The sequence below is a fragment of the Callorhinchus milii genome, unplaced genomic scaffold (assembly GCF_018977255.1).
Source record: "Callorhinchus milii isolate IMCB2004 unplaced genomic scaffold, IMCB_Cmil_1.0 Scaffold7, whole genome shotgun sequence".
Lineage (NCBI taxonomy): Eukaryota > Metazoa > Chordata > Chondrichthyes > Chimaeriformes > Callorhinchidae > Callorhinchus > Callorhinchus milii.
In genome coordinates this window covers 24,088,833-24,112,785 of record NW_024704748.1, presented here as the reverse complement: position 1 = coordinate 24,112,785, position 23,953 = coordinate 24,088,833, and the positions used below count along the sequence as shown (strand labels likewise).

The 23,953-nt window shown below is 41.2% G+C and overlaps 2 protein-coding genes across 5 annotated transcripts; one reads left to right on the top strand and one right to left on the bottom strand.

Annotated features, from left to right (window-relative positions):
• Window positions 1-1,902: 1,902 nt before the first annotated feature.
• On the bottom strand, window positions 1,903-7,726 carry eef1akmt2 (EEF1A lysine methyltransferase 2). Of its 2 annotated transcripts, none has more exons than XM_042336754.1 (6): window positions 7,607-7,726; window positions 6,266-6,331; window positions 6,008-6,122; window positions 5,726-5,833; window positions 4,798-5,014; window positions 1,903-4,028 (listed from the first exon to the last, which is right to left on the bottom strand). In XM_042336754.1, the coding sequence occupies exons 1-6, from the start codon at window positions 7,705-7,707 to the stop codon at window positions 3,922-3,924; spliced, it is 714 nt and encodes a 237-aa protein (XP_042192688.1). In that variant the 5' UTR covers window positions 7,708-7,726; the 3' UTR covers window positions 1,903-3,921. The 2 variants fall into 2 exon arrangements, with proteins under 2 accessions (XP_042192688.1, XP_042192689.1); XM_042336755.1 differs by lacking the exon at window positions 7,607-7,726 and adding an exon at window positions 6,904-7,185.
• On the top strand, window positions 7,679-23,919 carry abraxas2 (abraxas 2, BRISC complex subunit). 3 transcript variants are annotated; one of them, XM_042336752.1, is made up of 9 exons: window positions 7,679-7,726; window positions 11,588-11,678; window positions 13,192-13,228; window positions 14,314-14,380; window positions 15,069-15,259; window positions 16,512-16,631; window positions 17,795-17,879; window positions 18,620-18,734; window positions 19,417-23,919. In XM_042336752.1, exons 1-9 carry the CDS (start codon window positions 7,706-7,708, stop codon window positions 19,854-19,856), a joined length of 1,167 nt encoding a protein of 388 aa, XP_042192686.1. In that variant the 5' UTR covers window positions 7,679-7,705; the 3' UTR covers window positions 19,857-23,919. The 3 variants fall into 3 exon arrangements, with proteins under 3 accessions (XP_042192686.1, XP_042192687.1, XP_042192685.1); XM_042336753.1 differs by lacking the exon at window positions 7,679-7,726 and adding an exon at window positions 7,737-7,765; XM_042336751.1 differs by lacking the exon at window positions 7,679-7,726 and adding an exon at window positions 9,880-9,975.
• Window positions 23,920-23,953: the final 34 nt, after the last annotated feature.

Here is a 23,953-nt window from a genome sequence, read left to right as displayed (position 1 = left end):
TCCCCCAAACAACCAATTTTATCCAGGGGATTGTTGGCCAGGGCACCAAAGTGTTTCTAATTGTGAAATTTGAGGTGCAGCTCTGAGGAATGCCAGGTGAAATTACTGCCCTTTCACCTACAAGGAAAACATGGCCCCAATAATACATTGGAGGCAACTGTAACAAGGACAAAATGTACCGTAACCCCTGATCTTTGCTGGGAGGGCATTAAAATGTTGTAGAAGCTGGCATCCAGTACCAAAAGACTAATTAATAGTAATCCTTACGTTTGGTACAGCCAAAGATTTACTACAATGCAATGGAGATGGTAATGAGATTTTCTCTTTCTTATTTATCTTCAAATCCCATCTGAAAAAACTGCCTCTTCGACTGCACCAATGGTCACCTCCCCTTCCTTGGCAGCTCTGTACAGCACTCTGAGATGCTATCCTGTGTGAAGGGCGCCACATAGAATCATAGAATTATACAGCACAGAAGAAGGCCATTCGGTCCATCGTGTCTGTGCATAAATGCAAGTTGCTGTTGAGATTCTACCTGAAGAGAAAAAACATTTTAAGTAAGGTTTAAAGACACTGACTTATAATTCAACATACTCTTTAGAATGAAAGGTAATTCCACATTAAACATTTATTATCATTCCTAAAAGAACAATCCTCTTTTTCTGAAAAGGTAATTCCCCGGTTTATAAAACTATTTTTCTTTGACCAAAAGGCAAAATACTGCAGATGCTGAAAATCTGGTACAAACACAGAAGTCCCTGGGAACACGCAGGTCAGGCAGCGTCCGTGGAGAGAGGAAAATGAGTTAACGTTTCAGGTCGATGACCTTTTGTCAGAACTCAATTTTTCTTTTAGTTTGTGTTTATTAAGGGGCTCGAGTGAATAATGTTGTGGTTTCTGTTGTGCTGATGTTGATGCTATAATGAATTCAGGCTGGTCTGCAAGAGGCAATGACTGCAGCAGCTTATCCAAGAAATGGGAAGGATATCAGGGTCTGAGCAATGCTTTAATGAAGTGAATGTGACAGTCATCTTGCCGGGAGTTTGCAGAAGTATAGTAGAGCTGCTAACTTCAGCTTCAATGGCCGACAAGTGAAAAGCATTTGCTTCTACATCACTCTCCATCCCAGAGCTGTTTGTTTTGACTACTTAGCTGCCTCTGACATCAGCCTTGTTTGCAGTGCAGTGTTTAAAATGATTGAAAATACCCCTTATTAAAGCAGAGCTATGAAATGTCACCTTCCCCATGAGCAGAAAACGAGGATAAGGAGCAGACCTCAAAGTAACATAATACTCTGAATCCACTACCCAGTGATTTTTGTACAACACAGAAGTTGCATTGTAAGTGGAGAAAGCAGAAAGGTCAAATCATTTTAAAATGGAACTGAAATTGGGAACATTAATCCAGAGCGCTGTAATCTGCAACAGATACTCACAGAGTAAAATAAGAATGAATCAAGGATTTAAAATGAGTTATTGTTTGGGTAAAATTAGCTTTTTGTATGCAGTGTAGTATTTTTTTTGCGCAGCTTCGGCTGGTTTTGTTCCTTAAAAAGTATAACATGTTTCCACTCCTCTCCTCCTCAAGACAGACTTTCTTTCACCAGGCTTCCCAATGCCAATTGCATTGCTGCCAAATTGCAGTTCATCACACACAGCATGCTACGGCATACTTTATGTCTGATCAATAATGCCAATGAAACCCCAGCAAAAAAACAGCCACCAAAACGACCAATTTGTAGGTGTATAGTACAGGAAACAGTACAGGTGGCAGAACAACAAGGAAAACAGCATGGGACCAAAACCCTTTCCAGGCCATTTTGTTGTATTCAGGAAGGTGGCAATCTAATGCTGGAGCTGTGTAATTATTCACATGTTGATGCTTCCATTCAATATAAAGCAGTCAAAATATAGATTTGTTTATTTTTTAAAAATCGTATCATGTCAAAATAACTAAAGATATACCCCACCTTAATGAGTATTTTTCCGATAGTTCTTGGATTTAACGTTATTAGGGGGTTGCTAAGTATTAAAACATTTATATTTGTGAACATTTCAGTAAAGGAGGCTTTCTTCACATCTGCCATTTTGAAAAAGGAACTTGTCAAAATGGTGTCAGTGAATGAAATCAGTTGTACGAAATTCTCCACATGTCTACCGTTTAAGTGCTTACGAAGGACAAAAGCTTGCCAGATTACGTGAGTAAATGCATCCCTAAGCAGGATATGGTACATCATTATTTCAGCAGGTATAAATAGTCAGACCTTGGTTAAGGCTAATCTGTTTTTTCAGTCAATGCATTGGATTAATAGTCCGTGTGGTACATACTACCACCTACTGTTCACTTTACAATTCGGACATTGAGGCAATTCTGTAGGTCTCACTATTTGTTCATTACACGACACTTGAAGATTCTGTATGAAAACCACGATTTTTAAAATTTGCCTCTAGTTGATGCGTATGAGAAATGTTACTCAAGTGCCCCTCTCAACTCCAACCAAGGCTCCAAGTCTAAGCCCCAGAGCTCCCTGTCATTCAAACCTGCTCTCCTCAGTTTGGTTAGTTCTCCAGCAGGTTGCTGGGATGTGTGCATTAGAGAATCCAGGCATTCCACAGGAGGGAGGAAATTGGCACAGATCAGCTTGCCCTGTTTGAACAGGCACTTAGCTGGAAGATCAGGGAGTGGAACTGGTACATTTTATGACCAAGATCAATCTGCCCTTCTGGATGTTTGGTGCAAACATTAAAATACTGTACATCCAGAATATGGCACAAAAACATCTGACCAGATGGCTTTAACCATGAGATTGAGTACACTGTGATTCTCAGTACCTAGTGTTCTGTGTTTGAATGCATTCTGTAAGTCCATTCTCCAATCAAGCACATCCTTCAATAGTGGAAATGTGCATTTCAGGGTAAGTCAGAGGAGTAGAGCTGCAAATCATCTGAGGCAACAGCCTTGAGTAGATTATCTGGCTGTTATTTACTGTCTTCCTAGGTGGCCTAGGAATAAGGATGTGGATGGCTCTAGTTTCCAGCTGTTGTATATTAATGATGGCTCAGTGGTTTATTGGTCTTACTCTTAATGGTTCAATTTCCTTTCACTGCAGTTTCATTTGGAAGATGTTTTGCTTGGAAGCAGGACAATTATTGAAAATGGCTTCAATCATTGAGATGCTTAGCAATTTGGGGTTTCCTGGGTCATCCCTTAGAATCACGAACCCATAGAATATTGACCCCATCCTTCACAAACCACACCGGCCGTCTTAAAAATGGCCACACATTAAGTGTTTATAATAAAAAGAACTTATCTAAATATTGAAAGGACACGTGTCTAGTTGTTTTACTAAGGTTTGTGAATGGATGCTCTTTATACAGCTTTAAAATATCCAGTCATTCTGTCACGTGAACACCTGGCAAAATAGAAACGACGCAGAACATCAAACGTAACTGGAGCCCCTTGTGCAAAATAGATTTCTGGATTTGTGGCATTGCTGGGAAAAGTGACTGGAACAGAATGCTTAAATTTGGTGGTGCAGTCCCATTCTCAAGCACAGTGATGCCAGCAGTTCATGCCACAGTCTGCCTCGCACCACAAGAGGGCACCAGCACACTTTGCAATATAAATAGTCTCCAGACAGTTCGAAGGAAGAGAAACCCAAAATCCCTCCTATTTGTCAAGACAATTTCAGATTGACCGTTTTAACCACCACATCCAGATTCATTGAATGACGATTCTCGATATGAAGATGATCATTTCGCAAGGAATTAACCGGCAGCCATCTACCTCTTTCCGATCTGAAACACGTTTGCAAATGTATCTGAGCTCAGCGAAACAGTTTGTTTCACTCTCTTGAGTGAACGTGATTCCCACAAAACAGAGATCTGGAGCTGAACACTGGCGGAACCTTGTGACCTGCAGTTACTCGACTTGTGTTTTTCTTTTGAAAACCAGCGCTGTGACACTATTTCCACTTTTCCCCCCAAACTGGAATTTTGGTGTTGGCAACTCATGTAGCATCTGAAATCCTGAAACAGAAAGCACAGTATTGTGGTTACTCCTCACAGTTACTTTAGAAATGACCGAGGCCTTTATAGAGTCCACAGGGTATCTCATACAGTACTCTATTCACATCTGTTGAAGGAGCAATTCAGTGCAGGAGAATGTACCAGGAAAAGGGTGCCGTTATCTCTACCTAATTGCCTTACCTCTGTTTAAGCTCCATCAATGTTAATATAATGCCATTGACAAAGTTACAAAGTGTTTCATGCCTTCATTTCAATGGCCAGCAGTGTCAAGCTATTTGATTCTGACTTCCTTTGTCAAGTAATATGAGCAGCACATCCTGTGCTTAGCTCTCAGGCACAGAGGATGTTCACGGCAACCTGACAACCAGAAAACCGACTGCTCAACATGGAAAGCCAGGTCTACAACACTTCCATTTATTGCAGGTCCACAGGAGACTGCACTATAGGCTGGTCAGCACTATATTGAAGGGCGCTCTCATAGGATTCCCCTGTGGATGGTCCTGAACTAGTACTTTCTCTAGTACAGTTGCCATGAGAGAGAAATTGGGTTGAAACTTTCCACATCTCCAGACAGTGCTGTGTCCCAGAAACAGGCTGAATGCCCAGAATTTCTTTTCTTGCAGCTGCACCTCCCGATAGCAGCAAGGAAATGGGAACTAGCCATGTTCCATTCGGATCAGGACAATGTTCTAAAGAGAATAAAAACATCAAGGGGAAAACAATAATCTGTAAGATCTATACCAATGGAAAAGATAAAGAGATCACCGACCTTCACTGAAATGATTTATGAGTTCCTCTCTGGTCCAGTTGCAGGATGTTATGAGGAACAAGCCTCCCTCCTTCAAAACCCTGTGCAAGGATTCCAAATACATCCTTTGTTTATCAGCAGGATGGTCAGGACTCAAGCTAACGGCATCAAAAGTTCCTTTGTCAATGCAGACCTCGTAGTGAGAAAGGTTAGGAGATTCACACAAGAAATCTGCCACCTGTGGATGAGAGAAAACTGTTGTCCTAAGAAATGGATTTTCAGATGCTCGAACAGCGTTCAACAGTAGTTTAAGCGTTCTGAGACACTGCCCTGCGTGGAGAGCGCTATATAAGTGCAACTTGTTGTTGTTGTAGTCAACATTTTCATCTGCTAATCGTTGTTTGCTGTCAGTTCCAGCAGTAATATACATAAACAATCACCAGGGACTGTTAACTCAGGGAAACTGGCAATACTTTGCGGTTGTGCTGCTGGTGAAGAAATGCAACGGTGAAGGTGGATTTCTCCACAGCACTACCTGATCTGGAAACCTCAGAGCCATCTCATTGTGCGCTGGCTTTTGAAACGTAAACCATATATGGGCAACAATAGTTTGAAGTTTTATTGTCAACAAGATTGTAACTATCAGAACAGAGGAAACAACTGGTTCTGATTTTCTGTTGGGAGGAAAAATGCCCCACAGTATTCGAAACTAATTCACAGCACATGCCTAATAAAGTGTTCAATTCTGTTTGAACTACTCAAGGACAATCCAATGCAGTACATAGACGTAGACCAATAAAAACTGTCCATCACCATGCGCTAGACAAGTATTAAAGTGAGGAAATCAATGCTTGATGAGACTCTAACAATAAAAGATAATTATATCCTTTGAAAAAATATTGTAAAATCCTACGAAGCGTTCTGAGACGTTTTCCGAATGCATTCATACCTGTAGTTTTATACCCACAATCTGTTCTTTTTCAACAATGGCTTTCGCGAGTTCCACAGCAGAAGTTGAATAGTCAATCCCGGTCAGGTTACTGAATCCAGCTCTGGCCTTAAAAAAAAGGGACAACATTCCCGTCATTAAGAATTGACAAAAAGAGATTTTTTAAAAAAAAATTTTTTTTTTTACTCGTTTTAATTCTTTGTATTAGGAGCACTTTCCGAAATCACATCTGGCTCAAGCTTCAACCGCCCAGATGGTTTTCAAGTGAAAGTCTATACTTACCAATTCTATCAAAAAAACACCATTGCCTGTTCCAATGTCCAGAAAAGCGGCATCGCTTGAAATAGTTTGCCGTCCCAACCATGTTATCACTCGATCCATACTTCCTTCACCAAACCTAAACAGCAATTGAGCTCATGAATGTCATTTTGCCTATAAATAACTCTAACTCTCTGGAATAATCAACTGCTGATGATTATTCTGTGAGTTAATTTGTGCATGAACTCCGTGCAAATGAAAGTGTGTGGTTTTGTGACTTACCAGATTTCACCAACATCTCCCAAATCGTGAAACGTCTGCAGTTCCCTCTCATAAGCACTATCCCAACTGCAAATAGATAAAGATTGCATCTTTCAGAGTGAAACCCAACACCTCACAAAATATGGGTTAACATTGCTAAACGTAAAAGAAAACGCCTTTTTGAATATCAGCCTCATTGTTATAGCACAATCACACATTTGCAGTAAATTATAGGCCAAGGTAAGCTGTTGATATATATCATCCCACTGAAACAAACATCAAACCCTGCACTGTGAGTTGTGAAAAAATGTTTAGTTTCCTCAAAACAATATGCCCAAAAATGTACTTCTGATAAATTATTATGTTAAACCAAAGAAGTGTTTTCCTGCACCGTATCCATGCAACTACGGTTTCTATACGTACAATAATTGTGGTTTGATTTTTAACAAAAGTTGGGACCAGGAAATAAGTCTAAAAGACCTTGACGTGTCGAGACAACTTATTACTGCGAGTTGAAACCCTCCAATTTACTTCGAAATATTTTTTTGTTGATCAACTGGGTGTCTGGGGAGGTGCGAATGCCACTCTTCAAAATATCTGCTTTGGATCTACTGCTGCGTAACTCAACTGACATTATAACAACAACAACTTGCATTTACCTAGCGCCCTCCATGCTGATTTTGGGGAGACCTGATTGTCGATCAGCCTGGGGTTGCTTATATTTACTGACCGTTCCCTTTTTATTTTGCTTAACGTTAAGTAAAAACGCGCAATTTTTCCAAACGGCGGCGGCGGCAACAACAACCACCACCACCACCACAGCAACAACTTGCACTTCGACCCAGGGGCAGCGTCTTGGATGGGTTTAAAGCCGCACGGTCCGCGCTTAAGGAACGGTCCGGTCCCCCTTTGATCACAAGTGGCATTGCTGAACTAAGGCATTAGCTCCTACGAGGTTTGGTGGAAAGGTTTGGGGGGAGGAAGGGGGGGAAGAGGGAGGGGGGGGGGAGGGGGAGGAGGAAGGGGGGGAGGGGGAGGAGGAAGGGGGGAAAGGGGAGGGGGAAGGGGGGGAGGAGGAAGAGGGGAGAGGGGCGGGAGGAGGAAGGGAGAGGGGAGGGGGGAGGAGGAGGAAGGGGGAGGGAGGGGGGGAAGGGGGGAAGGGAGGGGGAGGAAGGGAGAGGGGAGGGGGGAAGGGGGGGGAGGAGGGGGGAGAGGGGGGGAGGAGGGGAGGGGGGAGAGGGAGGGGGGAGAGGGGGAAGGGGGGAGGGGGGGGAGGAGGAAGGGAGAGGGAGAGGGAGGGGGAGGAAGGGGGGGTTTTGCTGCAGGAAGTTCCACTGATGGCAGTTTGACAGGAGCACGCACTAGGCTTTAGTTCCCAGCTCTGAGGGCCGAAGGGCATCGTCGGTCGAGTCGCTCTCGGGCTCCGCACCGTCGCCACAGCCGAGCGGAGCCGCACCTTCCATGGCGGCCCTCAACCAGGAAGTGAGTGGCAGGATCCTGGCACAGGAACCCAACGCTGCGGTTAGTCCTGTGACCCACTCGGGGGCGGACATGTTTCATACTGGCAAAATCACGTGCCTCTCACTCCAATCCTCCCCTCCCCCCCTCTCCCCCACCAGCAATGAACCCCCCCCCCACACCCCTCCCCCCCTCCCTCTCCCCTCCCCCCTCCCTCTCCCCCCCAGCAATGAACCCCCCCACACCCCTCCCCCCCCTCCCTCTCCCCCCCCCCAGCAATGAACCCCCCCACACCCCTCCCCCCCCCTCCCTCTCCCCTCCCCCCCAGCAATGAACCCCCCCCACACCCCTCCCCCCCTCCCTCTCCCCTCCCCCCTCCCTCCTCCTCCCCTCCCCCCCAGCAATGAACCCCCTCCCCCCCTCCCTCTCCCCCACCAGCAATGAACCCCCCCACACCCCTCCCCCCTCCCTCTCCCCCACCAGCAATGAACCCCCCCACACCCCCTCCCTCTCCCCTCCCCCCTTCTCCCCCACCAGCAATGAACCCCCCCCACACCCCTCCCTCTCCCCCCACCAGCAATGAACCCCCCCCACACCCCTCCCTCTCCCCCACCAGCAATGAACCCCCCCCCACACCCCTCCCCCCCCTCCCTCTCCCCCCCAGCAATGAACCCCCCCCCACACCCCTCCCTCTCTCCCCCCGCAAGACCCCCCCCACACCCTCCCGTCTCCCCCCAGCAATGAACCCCCCCCACACCCCTCCCCCCCCCCAATAATTCCAAGTTGTTAAAAGTCTCACATTCTCTCATTGACGAGGAGTCAGCATTTACCATTTATTTTATTTTATTTTATTTCATTATCATCGTTCATAATAATGACCGATAATTGCCGTCATTTCTTTTGAGACGCATTGGACACTGTAATGCTATCGTGAGGTTTTTTTCTTGGGGTTGGGGGGGGGGGGTAGGAGGAAGGGGCTCACCCTGTGTTTCACGAACCTGCCCCCCCCCCGAGACTTGCAATCGTTACGGACAACGAGGCGCTTGGTTTTTCACGTTTTCTTTTCACGTTATTTTGAAAAGTCGCATTTCTGGTCTCTGTTTTTTTTTCTTTTCCCCCTCGCCCCAACCCCCAAGGCGCGAAGGTGACTTTGAGCGCCTTTCTCGGGGAATGCTTGTGAGTGGGTGCGATTCTCTGTAGGGAGGGTCTGGTATCCTCCTAACCCCAAATACTTGGCGCAAATTGGGCATTAGTTCCAGGAAAGTTTTAAACTGGAAACATTGGAGTTCAACGACTGTCCGGCACAGCACTCGCCCCTCTGGCATTCCTCCTGTCGTCAAGGCTTTTGACCTGTAAGGTTACAAAACACGTCCAGAATTATCATTAATGACAGGATGGCGTGCCTTGCAGAGTCCTCTGATTCAGTTAAAACCCCCCAAACCCCCCACTTACCTCAAGAATATTGTGACATACTGTATTGGATGCAGCAGCAGGAGGTCAAAACCATAGCAAAATGTACCCCAAAAATCGAGCCTCAAATCTGTTCTTTGATATGTGGGGGGAAACGAATCGGACGGACGACCGCAAACCTATTTTCTCACAAAGATAATTTATTCAAACAAACACATACAGCAAAACCACTGATAATCCCCCCCCCCCCCCCGGGATAAGTTGGCAACCCCTCCTCTCCGATTGTCCCGCAAGGTTTGGTCGGTGAGCGTGATAATAACAACAACAACAACAACAACATCATCCCTGGCATTTGACAGAGCGCCTTATCACGTCTTCGAGGCGTCTCAAAGCGCTTCGCAGAAGGTGCGGCAGAGTGTAGTGACTGTACATTTTGCGGGTGAAACGCGGCAGCCCAAAGGGGCACAGCAGCGTCCCCGCAAACCCTCAGCGGACGGAGCGACGGGCGGGTCGGCCAGAGCCGAGGCTTGTGGGGGGGGGGGAAACCACTGGCGTTTAACCAGCTTTAAATTGAGAGGAGGGGGTGGGGGGGGTCACTCAGGTGTTTGTTTGAGACTCTTCCCACCCCCCCTCCAGTAACTGTGTCTTGGGAGCTGCGGGGCGGAAGTAGAGGCGGAAGTAACAGCGGCGGGGCGGAAGTGCCCGCTGGTGGGCGGGCGGGCGGGCGGGCGGGAGTTCTCCCAGAGGTCCCCGCGCTTCGCGAGGGCTTGTGGGCGGGAAGCTGCTACAAGATGGCGGCCTCCGTGTCAGGCTATACCTTCAGCTCTCTGGTCTATCATCACAGCAACAGCCCCTCGGACCACGTAGGTGACACCGGGCGCTCAGCCCGCGTTCCCCCCCCTCCTTCCCCTTCCCCGCCACCCGGGGAGGGCAGCAGGCGCCGGCCGCTGGGGGTGAGGGGGGGAGATGGCAGCGGGTTCAGGGCCCCCGGAGCTGCTGGTGTTTTTGTTCCCCGGGTTTTTATTGCTCGGCCTCGGCGGGGGACAGGCTGTCAGGAGCCCAGTGCGAGGAGGATATAGGCTATAGGCGGCCTCGGCGTCGGGATACAGCTGTTTCTAAACCCTCTGAGGATCCCTTTTCCTCCCCCTCTCTCTTCCTCCCTCCCCTCCCCCCCCTTTCTCTCTCTCTTCCTCTTCCTCCCCTCCCCCCTCTCTCTCTCTCTTCCTCTTCCTCCCCCCCCCCCCCCCCCCCCCCCACCGGCTTGTGCCTGAGTTACTCCGCTCAGGGCGGGTGGGTTGAATCCACTGACTTTCATTTTCGGTTGAGTTCATCTGCGGCCACCGACTCGCCCGAGACTGACCTGACCCTCGGGCGGCGGCGGTCGGCTCCCACCGTAAGGAATTAAAAGTCTTGTGATTCCTCCCACTTTACTGTCCTGTCCGTATGTTTTACTTAACCGGCAGTTTCTTTTGTGACAAACTCGCAGCGTTTGTAAAGCGATGAGCTGTGCATGACTCTGGGCGAGATATTAGTCGAATTCTATTAGGAAAATTCAGTGCGACTAGTTTTTGTAATAACTTTTCTTTTGGCCTCCCAATGTTCCCCACGTCGCGGAGAAAAATTTCCTTTTTGCGCCTGAGCAGGAACTTGTTTTTCTGCCCTGGGTCTCAGTGTGAGAGTATTTATTTTCTTAACATTCACAATAATATTCAAACATTGTAACATCTTAGTAAGAGACTCATCATTTGCGATCCCTGTGCTTTGAGTTGTAAACATGCCACAGTTTTGACAGAGCAATAGAATGATCTTGTTAATGTAAGTATCAATTGAGATTGTGGAATTCATTTATTCCTTGGAAACTAGTTTTTAAAATGATCTACAGTTAATTAGCCCACAAAAATACAGTTAATGCACTTTACAGTATATCCTGTGAAGCGCATTGAGATGTCCCAATGAGTGATAAGGTGCTATATAGAATGCAAGAATTATTATAATTTGTGTAGTTAGTGTTGATTTGAACAGTTTTAAATGTCTCAGGTGCGATGCAGTGAATAGTCATTGCAGTAATAGAAAGATTAACAAATGGTCACTCAGTTCATGGCTGTTTGTGGAACATCCCTGTGTGCAAATTGGTTTCTGCGTTCATCTACCATTACAGTTACTAAAACTTCACAGTAAAATCCTGTGAAGCGCTTTGAGACTTCTTATTGACGTGGTAAAGTGCTTTATCAAATGCAAGGATTATAATAAACAACTTTTATTTATATAGGACCGTTCAAGTAAAAGTAGATGTCAAATCAGATATAAGCATTCTAAGTAGAATCAGCCCTTCAGGTGAGCTGCTTTTGTCCTGTTGGCTGCTGGTAAAATTCAAGACCCAAACTAGATTTATTTCTGTTTATTTGTTACATAACATTTGATTTATCGCTGGTAACTAAAACACTTCCTTCTGATTATCTTGCATTTTCCATGCAGGAAGGATTTCTCTTGGGGGAGGTGAAGCAGCAGGAGATGTGCAGTATTAGTGATTCACATATAAGCAATACAGAACTGCTGCAAGTAATAGGTAAGCTTCACAATTCTGTCTGTGTGATAGGGATGTGGGAAAGAAAAGTAGCTTTAAAAAACCCAGATTTAGACTAAAATAATGATGCTACTGATATAAAATATATAATTTAGACTAATTTAGGAATGCAAGTAGCTGGCCAAGGTTCATGTTCAGAGTTCACAATAGTTGTGATTTATTTTATTTCATTCCTTAAGATTTTTTATTATGTTTATTTTATTTCAGTCCTTAAGAACTGGCAGTATATATGTTATTATAAGATGTACATCTGTTTTCCACATTGTTAGGTAAAAGGTAATTTGGAATATAAACAATGAAAGGAGTGGGTTGAAATGTGTTCACAATAGAATAATAAATTGAAAGAGTTTTATGTGTGAATAATGTTGTGATAAACCATTACTTAGAATATTTCACAAGTAGGTTTGATACTAGTACTCTCAATCCCTTCTTAGAATTGGAGGAGTGTTTTTAGAATTACATTGCTTTTGTCAGTGTTTGTTTAGAATTGACATTTAAGACGCAGTAGCCTTCTGTGATGTTTTATTAAGATTTGCAACATTATTATTTTGGAAGTATGTTGCTTTTTTTATTTGTTTTTAACAATAATAGCAGTAGAATGAAAGAGATAGAGGCAGTAGAAATCAGAATTAAAACTCTCTGGTTGGTGAAAGATACAAGGAGATGGAGGAAATGTAATATTCTGTGAGCTTGAAACTTGAGCTGAAAAGACAAATAGGTGGTAATCTTTTGTTTTGGTTTAAATATTCTCTAATTTAAAAACTTGTGAGGGTTGTAGCTTTTTCATGTCACTTCTGTTTGCTAAATCACTGATCATTGATCTTGTGCATTTCATCTAATAGAGCAGGGGCATTTTTTTTGTCAGTTCTTTAAACTGTTACCTCGTATCTCTTGCAAGTCTAGTTAACAGCTATCATCTTTGCCTCCACTCTTAGCCCTCCCATCTATTAATCCATTCATGACCTTGCTCCCTTTGATTTCAAATGGGAACGTTATATCACTTCCATTCCCGTAAGCAACTTGCACTTGACATAAATGTAAGGTCTTAAAAAGCACTTTAGAAGTCAAGAATATTGCAAAATAATTACAATGCTTGTAATGCCAAATAACATTTCAATAAGCTGTTTGCAGAAAGTACATAACTGGGACCTCTTTGAATTGTGGTTGGAATTTTGCCAGAGGTCATAATACCCAAATACGTACTGAGACTATTTTATGTACAAATTGCAGCCCTTTTGCACATACAAGAATAAAAATGAAAGATGAACAAATAGAATGGTAATTTGTGCCAGCAAGGCTCTTGGCATGAGCAATGAATACCTGTAATAACATGACACTTTTTCCCCTCTTTAAGACTCAATTTGCAGTATAATTATAGTGTTCACGTGATGATGTAAATAGTTACTTTAAGATCACTGATAATGTTATAAGGAATATAGTTTAGGTGCAATATTGGAGTGTAAATTCAATGATGCTTATTCCTGTTTCACTCCAGAAATCCACAATCACGAACCTGGTTACCAGCTCTTTAGGTAAGTCCTTTGATTGAGGTGCAGTTTAGTTGCTATCTATGAAACATTTTATTTTCTAACCGATTGCCCGTGATAAACTTTGGGTTCTTAATTTAGTCTAACATTGCAGTTTAATCTAATATGACATGTTTTATTATCTCTTGGTTTGATTGCCAACTATTTCAGTGAAGCTTTCTTCAATGGCCTTGTGGTAAGGGTAGCTTTAAGGCCACACAAGCCAGAAGGCTGCACATTTCAATCACACAGTCTCTGATACATTAGTTCAACTCAATCAGAACGGCAGTTGGGAGCACTAGAGTTGACCTTGCAGCCTCATGGGCTACGGAGAAGAAACATCAATTGGATTCTTGTTTTCTAATTGCTGTGTAATTATCCCTACTGAGAGTGCATATGTGTGGACATTTAGTGAGGAGAGAATGGCTATGATGTCTCTTAAGTGTATAACCTGCATTCAGATGTGGTACACACTGTGCCTTTGGCTGCTGCTCACGGTTGCTCCAACTCATGACACAGAAGTTTGAGTACGTCACCTCTTCGGAACCTTTTAACTACTTGTGTAATGGGAATGAAAACAGAAAAAAAATATCCGGGAGCAAAATTGCTTAATGTCCTGGTGCGGTTCTTGACCTCTGTGACTCATGTTTAGGAAGTATGTCAGTGAGTTAAAAGCTTTACCAAGTTTTATCAATCACATGATAATGTCTGAATACTTATGAAACTGGTGTGTAAAACAACAAGAACTTGCATTTATATAGCGCTCTTCACTCAGGGTGGAATCCTGGAGCACTTGCCACTGGCGGAGTGTTCCAGGGTTTTGGGGTGTAGTCACGGGTAGTGGGTTGGCGAATGAGCAGGTCGGAAAGGTTGGGAAGTGCCGGGCAGGAAGGGATTTGAAAATGAGTGTGCCAGATACTTTTCCGACTGGTTTGTGGCTCTGTGGCAGAAGCAACGCTCTGGCTGTGTTCTTAGAAACAATTTACAGTAACCTGTAGATTTTCACCGTTCAGATATAAACAGTACCAACCATAGTAAATTTTATAAAACCCACTACATCCTCTTGGTTTATTTCAATTTGTCATTTTCAGCTTTTACGACTATGCAGGAAGAGTCGATGAAGAAAGTCTGGATAGAATTCTCAAGGGAAGGAAAAAAGTAAGTAACTACTTGTAAAAAGACTGCAAACATTTGTCTTTTAAGGATTATGTGTTTATATACCAACTAAAATGGCTGGTTTCAGTATTACTTTCAATAAGTGAACATGAATACTGCTTTTAAAATCAGAACATTGGTACTGATTCAATACGTGCTATCAGTATTCTGTGTTTTCCGTTGCTGAAGAACATTGAATCATTTATGTTTGATAAAAGCTTTCTTAAAGTATCTGCAGTAGTTTTGAGGCAGAGCGGGTTGAACAACAATAAAATTTCATTTGTATAGCGCCTTTCACATCAACATTTTTGAGATTTTGAAATCCTCAATGGACAAATTTGAATATCCATGTGCACTTGAAGTAGCTTGTTTAGCTTTTAATTTTTGGCCACCTTACTCAATATTGCATTGTAAGGCAAGAACATGTTCCATCTGTCAGGAGCAGACTATAGAGAGGATCAGACTTCTTCGGTAAAATGTCCACAGAGCGATGGTATCAAGAGGAAAAACAGGAGAAAAGACAAGAAGTGCATTTAGTTACGATGTGAAAGATAACTTTACATGGGAGAGAGGTTGCAAATATTTTAGGTTTCTGTTAATGGATTTTGTATTTTAGCAATTCTAGTGCACTGTCAAAATTAAGCCTTTGCTTTTTATCATTGAAAGGTCTAATATTGTTTTCCTTTTATAGAATGTTATTGGCTGGTATAGATTTAGGAGGAATACACAGCAGCAAATGTCCTACAGAGAACATGTCATCCACAAACAGTTGACAAACATCCTCGGAGTGCCTGATCTTGTCTTCCTTCTCTTCAGCTTCATCTCTACTGCAAATAACTCCACACATGCTTTAGAGTATGTGCTTTTCAGACCAAATCGCAGGTAAGAAATGCCAGGAAGCAGCAGCTGCCTTATGCAAAATCCTTTTAAGCAAATATAAGTGTTTAGTGACAGAAATGTATTTGTATTGTGCTCCTATAAATGGCAACACAAATTATAAATTAGAACTGACACAAGCTGGCATGGAAATTCTCTTGGGAAAATAATTCCTTAAAAATAAATCCCTTCCTATTTATCATTAGGACAGAATTTTTTAAAATAAAAATAATCCCTTCCTAATATTCAATCATTTTAAAACAACAACAAATTTACATTTATATAGCACCTTTCGCGTCCGGAAGACAACCCAAAGCACTGGCCTAAGGATATACCTCCCAGCGTATTGGGTTTATGGTTTAGTATGAATAACAATTTAAATGTTCACTTTAATATGTACATGTATGCTTTGTGGATTGATGAGAATTGTTCAGTACTGATTAAAATTTGACTTTCTGGAGGATATTTTTGTTGTCTCTCATCAAAGTGCTGACCTCCATCTGATTCTTGTCCCCCAATGGCCATTATCTGTGAACATCAATGTTGAGTGGTAGCAGACTGTGATTGTGGAGCAATGGCAGGAAAGCCTAATTCTATCCTCCACTGACATTCACATAATGTTAGTTTTCCAGCAGGAATCACTGGATAATGATGAGGGATAAGAATCCCGGATGATTTGTTTCATTCTTACCAACCCTTCCACCCTTTGTGCCTCTCCCCAACCTGAGATACTGAAACTGATTGGAATCCAACTCCTGGAGCCATGAGATCAACCAGTTCAGTACAAGAATTTGGGGCGTTCTGTGTCTTAACTCATTCCTGTACTTTGCTGCTTTTCAGAACTAAGCCATTAGAGGAGCTTCAGAGTTTCGCACTTTTTAAGTATTAGATTCTCTGAAACAATTTAAGCAAATAATTTCACAGAAATAATTCCAGGCAGGGCGAAATCTTGGGCAAGTTTCCTTACTCCACACACCTAATAATAATTCCCTCCAAAACAAAATAACAGGTCATTTTCAATCCACCACTATTTTGTGGGACACTGCTGTGCGCAATTGGCTGCCACGTTTCGCCCTCAAAAAATATACGGTCAATTCACTTTACAGTCTATTCTGTGAAGCGCTTTGAGATGTCGAGGAGACGTGAAAAGCGCTATATCAAACGCAAGGATTATTATTATAGATAAATTTTCAACATTTGTCTTTTTTTTAAAAATGAGGCAGTCGTACATATTTTAAAACTTGCTACCTCTTTGCAGGTATGATCAGAGAGTGTCGCTTTCAATTCCCAATTTGGGTAATACTAGTCAACAGGAATATAAAATTTCCTCTGTGCCAAACACGTCACGGAACTATGGCAAGGTGGTGACTGAACATGGGTACGTATCAAACAAAAAGGTTTCCAATCGTTCTAACATGTTTTTATGGTATACAAACTACATTCCTCTGCAGTAAATAGAGTGGTATTGTCGCCAGAATCAGACTTGTGAATTTAATAACTCCCTGAGAATTATGTGCGCATTAATTGTTGGCAAGAAATGTGTAAATGTGCGATTAAGCATGATCTGGGGATTATGAATTCCTTGTGTTGAAATTGAGCCAACACAATATTAATGCAGTGAGGCTGGCTTTTATGGATGTCTGTGGGTACTACAGTGGATCATAGCTGGCAGGTTTATTCAGAATTTCTTTATTTATGGTGATAGAAACTAAAGATGAAATATAAGGTCGTTTGCACTGGACTCAACTGTCAACAGAACTAGGTTTGTGAATTTAATAAGGCCTAGGAATTATGTACATATTAATCGTTGGCTAGAAATGTGTAAATGCGAGATTAAGTATGATCTGGGGATTATCAATTCCTTGTGGTAAAATAGAGCCAACACAACATTAATGCACTGAGACTGCCACTTTTGGACGTATTGTAACCTTTGCTGCAGTTTCTCTCTGTATTTACGATTATAGTTACTAAACCTGACATATAGCTGATGCTGATTCGCACTGCACGTTTATCCTGTAAACTTATCTCTGACATGTCTTTGGTACCTCCTGTTAAAGAGTGATTATCAATTGACATTGTGTGGTGGTGACATTGCCAAGTGTAGAGTCTGATGTGAATCATGCTGGAATTGCACTTGTGAAACCAGGCGGCAGAGATGGTCTCAGGAGCAAAGCGATTTGCATCCGTTCAGTATAAACTGCCCAGAACTTCTCCCCCATTGCTCCTTCCAAACCTCTAAAGGGATCTTGGAATCCATTTTAATATTGGTAACAAGCTGATTTCACAAATGAGCTATTTAATAGTGTTAAAATCAAATGACCAATTTTGGTGCACTGTGCAGAATGCCAACATTTAAGTGATGCTGCTCAATTTAAAGCCACATAGGACAAGCAATATAAGCTCCTTTCCTATTCCAAGCAATTTTAGCGTTAAGTATTTGTTGTAAGCAAAATATCTATTTACAACTTATCTTTGCGCGTGCAAAACAAACAGGTTTTAGCCTTTATAATGTAATACACTGTTGTGCTCTACTTTAAATAGGGCTGAATTCTTCGATAAAGATGGAGTGATGAAAGACATCAGGGCCATATATCAGGTGTATAATGCACTTCAGGAAAAATTACAAGTAAGTGTGACTGTTTGTGTGTGACTTGAGATTGTGTGTGTGCATGACTTAAATTGTGTGTAACTGAGGTTCGATTCGTTGAAAGTTGTCTCTTATGCACGTTTGAAATTCAACCGCTCTGAATTGGAGATTTTGAAAATCTGTACATAAGGTATACGGTTGTGAACTGTTTATTCCTACAATTAAAGATATATTGCATTGAATGGAATATGGAGCTAGGCACAACATTTTTGGTAATTCTCCACATTTTTCACTTTATTTAGATGTGGACATTCAGCTCTTTTCTTCGCCCCCCCCCCCCCCTCCCCCCACCATTCATGTCTGAAATAATTGGGTGCATTTTCATAACTCTCTGCAAAACATTTTTTATTCACCAAGAAGGCATTTATCGATGCATTCCGAGATTATTTCATTGTAGCCAGCTTGGCCTCTTGACCGTCCTGTGAAATTTGCAAGAGAAATGATTTACTAATCTTTTATAAAGTAGGCATTTTAAATTGTTTACTCACTTTGCTGTGTGCGTGTTCGCCTATGAATGCACGGTCACTGCTTTGCAATGAATCTTGTGAAGTGCTTTGAGACCTGTCAATGAAGTGATAAGATGCTGCAACAAATGCAAAGTCTATTACAACTGAACTTCAATATTAAAATTTGAGATATCTAAGAGTACAGAGTTTCGATAAATCAGTGACTTTCAGCTTTGATGTATCATATGCTTAGGTGTATTTTAACTCTTTCAGATGGTATGTGGAGAAGTGGAAAAAAGTGAAAGAACAGTTGGAAGTTATCTGCTAGAAGTGGATAAACTAAAAGATCAAATAGCACTCAGGAAAAGGGAGATTGAGGAGGAGAATGGTAAGTATCCACTAATTGTACAGCAACTGTATGATGCAGTGTTGGGGAAACTGCATATTTAGAAATATTTGTCAGAGGTTCTCACTAAAGTGGAGCCAGTGTCTTATCTTCCATGACAAAACAAATGGACAAATACAACCAGTTGGGCTGTATCAGTACTTGTATATAAATTGTATTTTTTTAAAAAAAATTCAGTCAACTTCATTGACAAATAATGGTGGGGCGGCTGTATTTCTGTAAACAATGGGGAAGTTATATAAAAGTGGTTGGGCTTTATAATGGGGTATGTGGAGGGTTATTTTCATTGCTGCACGTTTCAACTGGTCAGTAAATTATTAACCAAGTCAAAAATCCACTGGTTTCAAACCTGAAACTTGGTACTTTTAGATCTAGTCCAGGTGCTTTTAGAAATCTGATAGAGGAGGTTCATCAGGTTATATCTGAGGGAATATTGTTTAAATGCTAACTTTCATTTAGTAATGTAGCAAAATCTGTGTTTTACCATACTGTTAACATTGTCGTCGAAATCAGGACAAGAATGTCGGTGCCCCTCGAACAGTTGTGTCCAAAAATGTTAACTTACACAATTTTGGCATGCTTGAGGGTAGCCCTTTTCTGTTCACTGTAGTGGTTGCTTTGCAAAATTCTGTTTCCTGAAAGTAAAATGTTGACTTTTGTTTAGATCTTCAGGAAGAGGTGCCAGTTAGAGAATTGGGCGAAGATAATTCAGCGCATGTTCCTCTGATCTGTCCTGGACAAGAAGTGGAAATGCACGCACAAGAAAACTTGGACACCTCTGGTACTCTGTTGCCTAATTCTGATGTTACTGTTCGGTGTAATATGCAGGTGACGAGTAGTGTTTATATGCCTCGTTTACAGGGCGTGGGTTCAGCCAATAAAGCATCATCAAGCACAGGTGCTTCCCACTACTATGGAAGCAGAATGGGGACACTCAGTTCACAAAAAGCACACGGAGACACTGTTAATAAGGGAGAGGACGATTATGAAAACTTCCATGAACCTTCAGAAACGTCTGACAGTAAATACCCTGTACTGGGTGAAACTCATCCTAATGCACATTCTGATGAAGATGCCACAGGCTCTCAAACTTCACAAATATAACAAACTGTTAAATGGCACTAATATGTGTTGCACATTTAAGTTTGAAAGATGGGGAAACGAAGATGCTTTTCAGGCCAAGCAATTCAATGGGTGTGACAAGGTTTCAGTGTACAGAAAATTTAAATTTCCTACACAAGATGATTTATTTGCCTTCATGCAAAGCAGTAGTGAAGATTTCAGCTAAATGAGATACAGGAAATGAAGGGTTGTTCTGTACCTTAAGAAAGGTTCAGGCATATGACCAAAAATTACTTCCAGAAGCATAATCACTAACTATTGGCATATAAAACAGCAGGTTTCTTTTTATAGTGGTATTTGCAGACAAACCCAAATGCTGTTGGATCTATACTTAATGAAGAATTTGTTTTGGAGACCGACAAAAAAACCTTACTTCTTGCACTANTTTTTTTTGCCTTGTTTGCAGGCACACAAAAGGGAATATTGTTGGTGGCCTTCAAAACTGAACCCATTTAAGGGCCAAATTAGTGCTTGTTAATAAATTTCGTAGCATAATTGGGGGAAAAAGATCGATTTATATAATCGCTTTAGCTTGCACGTTGTGTGAGATTATTTATGTGACTAGGACTGTGTTATTTGGAATGTTCGGAATTAGGTAGCAAGTGTCATTGCTACAGTTAATCATCCAGTCCTTTTAAAATGGAAATTTTCAATATGTAATCCAAACAATACTTGGTTTCTTTATCAATTATGTGCCTGACCAGTTGTAGTCTAGCAAGATTTGTGAAAGCCTTTTCCGCAGTGCTGTCTTGTTTATCAATTATTGCTATATTCCTTTTTGGGTGCTGGATTTTTTTTTGGTTTTATTGTAATTCTCCCATTTGCCAAATTTTTAGTGTACAATTTGTTTTGACAGAGCTGGAAGGTTCATAGAAGATCAGTATCAGTTATTTTTCAGATTTATAGACACTTGAAGCAAAATCCTTGTAACTTTATCTTGCATAGGGTTCTCGGTGACCTGCTAACATCTCAATTGTATGCTCTTGTTTGAATTCTGAATTTGTCTAAAACACGGTTGAGACATTTATATAAAAAAAATCAAGTTTAAATCGATTGAACAAAATCTGTGTATCTTTAATTTGCTATTGGAAGTGCTTCACAGGTCTTTAGAAAAAGTTTAAAATGTTTTGTTCAACACATGAGAATTATTAGTGTACAGTTGGGCTGTCAAGTTTATCTTGCAAGGAGATTTTGGTTAATTTGCCCTGTCCTGTTCTCAGGAATTCCTATTTTTTTCAACAACAAAAAAGACAGAATGTGTACTGCCTTTTTAAAAAATAATAGGTTAACTCTCCCAGCTGTAGGCCAAGGCATCTACTGATAATCAAGTTTTATTCAACTGAATTTACACTTATAGAGGTATTTGAGAACTCCTGCTAGGAAAAAAAAGCACTTTGTCCCAGTTATTTTTAATTATAAATGCAATTTGTTTTGTTTTTTTGGGGGAAAAACCCCGTCTGAATGTTGTTCACAGTTGCATAACATGAAAGAGATTTCATCTGATCAGTAACTAATATGACCCAATGCCAATTCCGGCAGTTTTTAGAGGTTTGAACAAATGTAATTATGAAGAGATAATATAATTTACCAATGCTTCATTTCGGGTTTCCTTTGAAACCATTGATTACAGCAAAATGTGTTTCTTTACATCAGAAACAGTAACATTTAAAATTGTATAATCATATCTGAACTAAGCTCTCGCCTTCTTAGAGTAGGCTATATACTGATTGCACAGGTTTAGAGGAACATTTGCAATATCAAATTGTTACCATTTGTCAAAGTTGAAAGTTTGCATTGGCAAATCATAATTACAGTAAATTCAAAGGGATGCTTTTGAACTTGATACTACCCATCAATCTGCCCATCAAGCATCACATTAACCCAGCTGCCATTACTCACGATAATGTAACACAGGGTAATATAAACTGGAATAAATTAGCTAGTGAGAGGTTGTTGCTAGCAAATCTACAGATTCATTAACTAGTTTCTTAAGAATGTTTTTAATTTCAGTTATATAAAAAAATCTTCATGATCGCGATGCTGATAATAAATGTCATTAGCTATGTCAAATTCATTTTCTATGAACCTTCTTCTGTAGCTTCTGAATTTGGAATCTGAATGCCATTCTAAATGGTAACGTGCCATAATTATGGAGTGGTAGTAATTGAAATGGCATACTGGTGCATTACAGGGAACCCTATATTTAGGGTAAAGGTTCACTCTTGGTGTGTGTCAACATTTAGATGTAATAATCATTGCCAATTTCAGACTAGAAGTAGTGTAATATATTTGCTTCATATAAAGTATAACATCTTTTCAGCAGCACTGTCACCCTTCACCTTGTGAACACTTGTGCTTGAAAACTTGTCGCGAGGTATCCTTTTACATTTTCTTGTACTAACTGTGTTGCATAATTTTAAGAGCTTTACAGCTGCTAATATTTGTTGCTCTACACTATAATGTGACTGAACACAAGTTAAACATGATTTGATGTAACCTTAACCAGACGTTAAGTTTTTAAAAATATATTTTTAATTGTGCCAACTAATTTTCTTGACGGTTTAACTTTTTAGTGTTTGCCAAATATAAAAATAGCACTGTGTGTTCCTCAACCTGTTTGTTCCTCCATTTAGAACTGTTTAGAACTACCGTTCGTTCCTATTAGGATTTAGTCCAAAACAGACCAATCCAACCTCTATAAGGCTATGACACGCACTCTTGCATGACTTCAGCAACAGGAGCAAAGGTCGAGTAGAATGTAAATATAATTTATGTCCCTGAAAGGTTGTAGTGTAGCACCTTTGTAATGCACTGGTAGCATTTTCAAGCTACTCATTCACATTTTGCTGAAGTTTTTACTTTTATTTACTAACAGTTAACAATTGTTGCCTTTTCTTTTTCATGAAACCAAGTTTGACAGTAGGCCAGTGTTGAAGTGTTTGAAGTTTTGTAAATCTTAATGTGCGTATTTGCAGAATGTGCAATTGCTGCATTTGGCAGCTTTCATGGATTTGGTCTGATATGATAACCGATGGAATTTTTGGTAGTTTATTAATGAAGAGACATTCACGACTCAGTCATGTGGCAAATTTCTGTTGTCTAACCACTTTTCTAGTCGCAGGACTAGTTTCCCAAATGACAGGGTAATAAAAAAAAACAAAGCTAGGGATTGATTCTCGTTTCTTTTCAAAACGTGATCATTTCTCCGAAGTTTGAACTGTGCTGCTGTAAAATATTCTAGCAGACCGTAGCGGTTATCAAAATTGGTTGCAAGTCCTGTAATGAGAGTTCAAATAGGTGTTCACATGACCTGCTCATATTGAAGTTGATGATTAAGGTGGCACTAACCAAGTGACTACATCCCTAAAGTGCAGATTGATTACTTCCTACTTGATGCATTTTTTTTAATACCAGTGTGCTGGTATTGATCAGACCAAATGTATTTAGATGAGACTGATTTGAATTATGAAGTATTCACTGGCAGGATAGAAATTTGTGAACACACGTTTGGTCAAGGTCTATGAAGTCAGCAAGTTTGTCCTAAATGGAAGTGGAGAAATCAAGATGAAGTTAATTTTTTTTATAATATGCATATACCCAAAATATTGTATGAAGACTGTAAAAAAAAAAGGCAAAGGAAACTAGATATTTGTCTCCCTTATCCCTGGAAATAATTTAAATGATTTAAAATAAAAAACCCACTGTGAAATACCACTTAACCATTGCTATGTTGTTTACTATGCTCCACGTTCTTGTTCATATAGATAAGGAAGGCACCATTTTGATTGCACCCTGGATCACCTTAAATACATTTCCCTTGTTGCAGCTTTAGACGATGCTGAAATTCCACCATTTTGCATTAGCATTTCACCCAGGATGTTATAGTAGTTTTTGTTTCATTGTCCACAATTTGTTGCTGACTATCTATCTCCCTATTGCCCTCTATCTGAACTTGTTCATATTTGTTTGTGGCTAGGTAGCATCTGCTGTGCCTTAGCAATTCTGCATCTCTAACAAATATAATAAATTGCTCCTGGTAACCTTGTGCACAGGTCATATTGGATAATTGGAGTCTTATC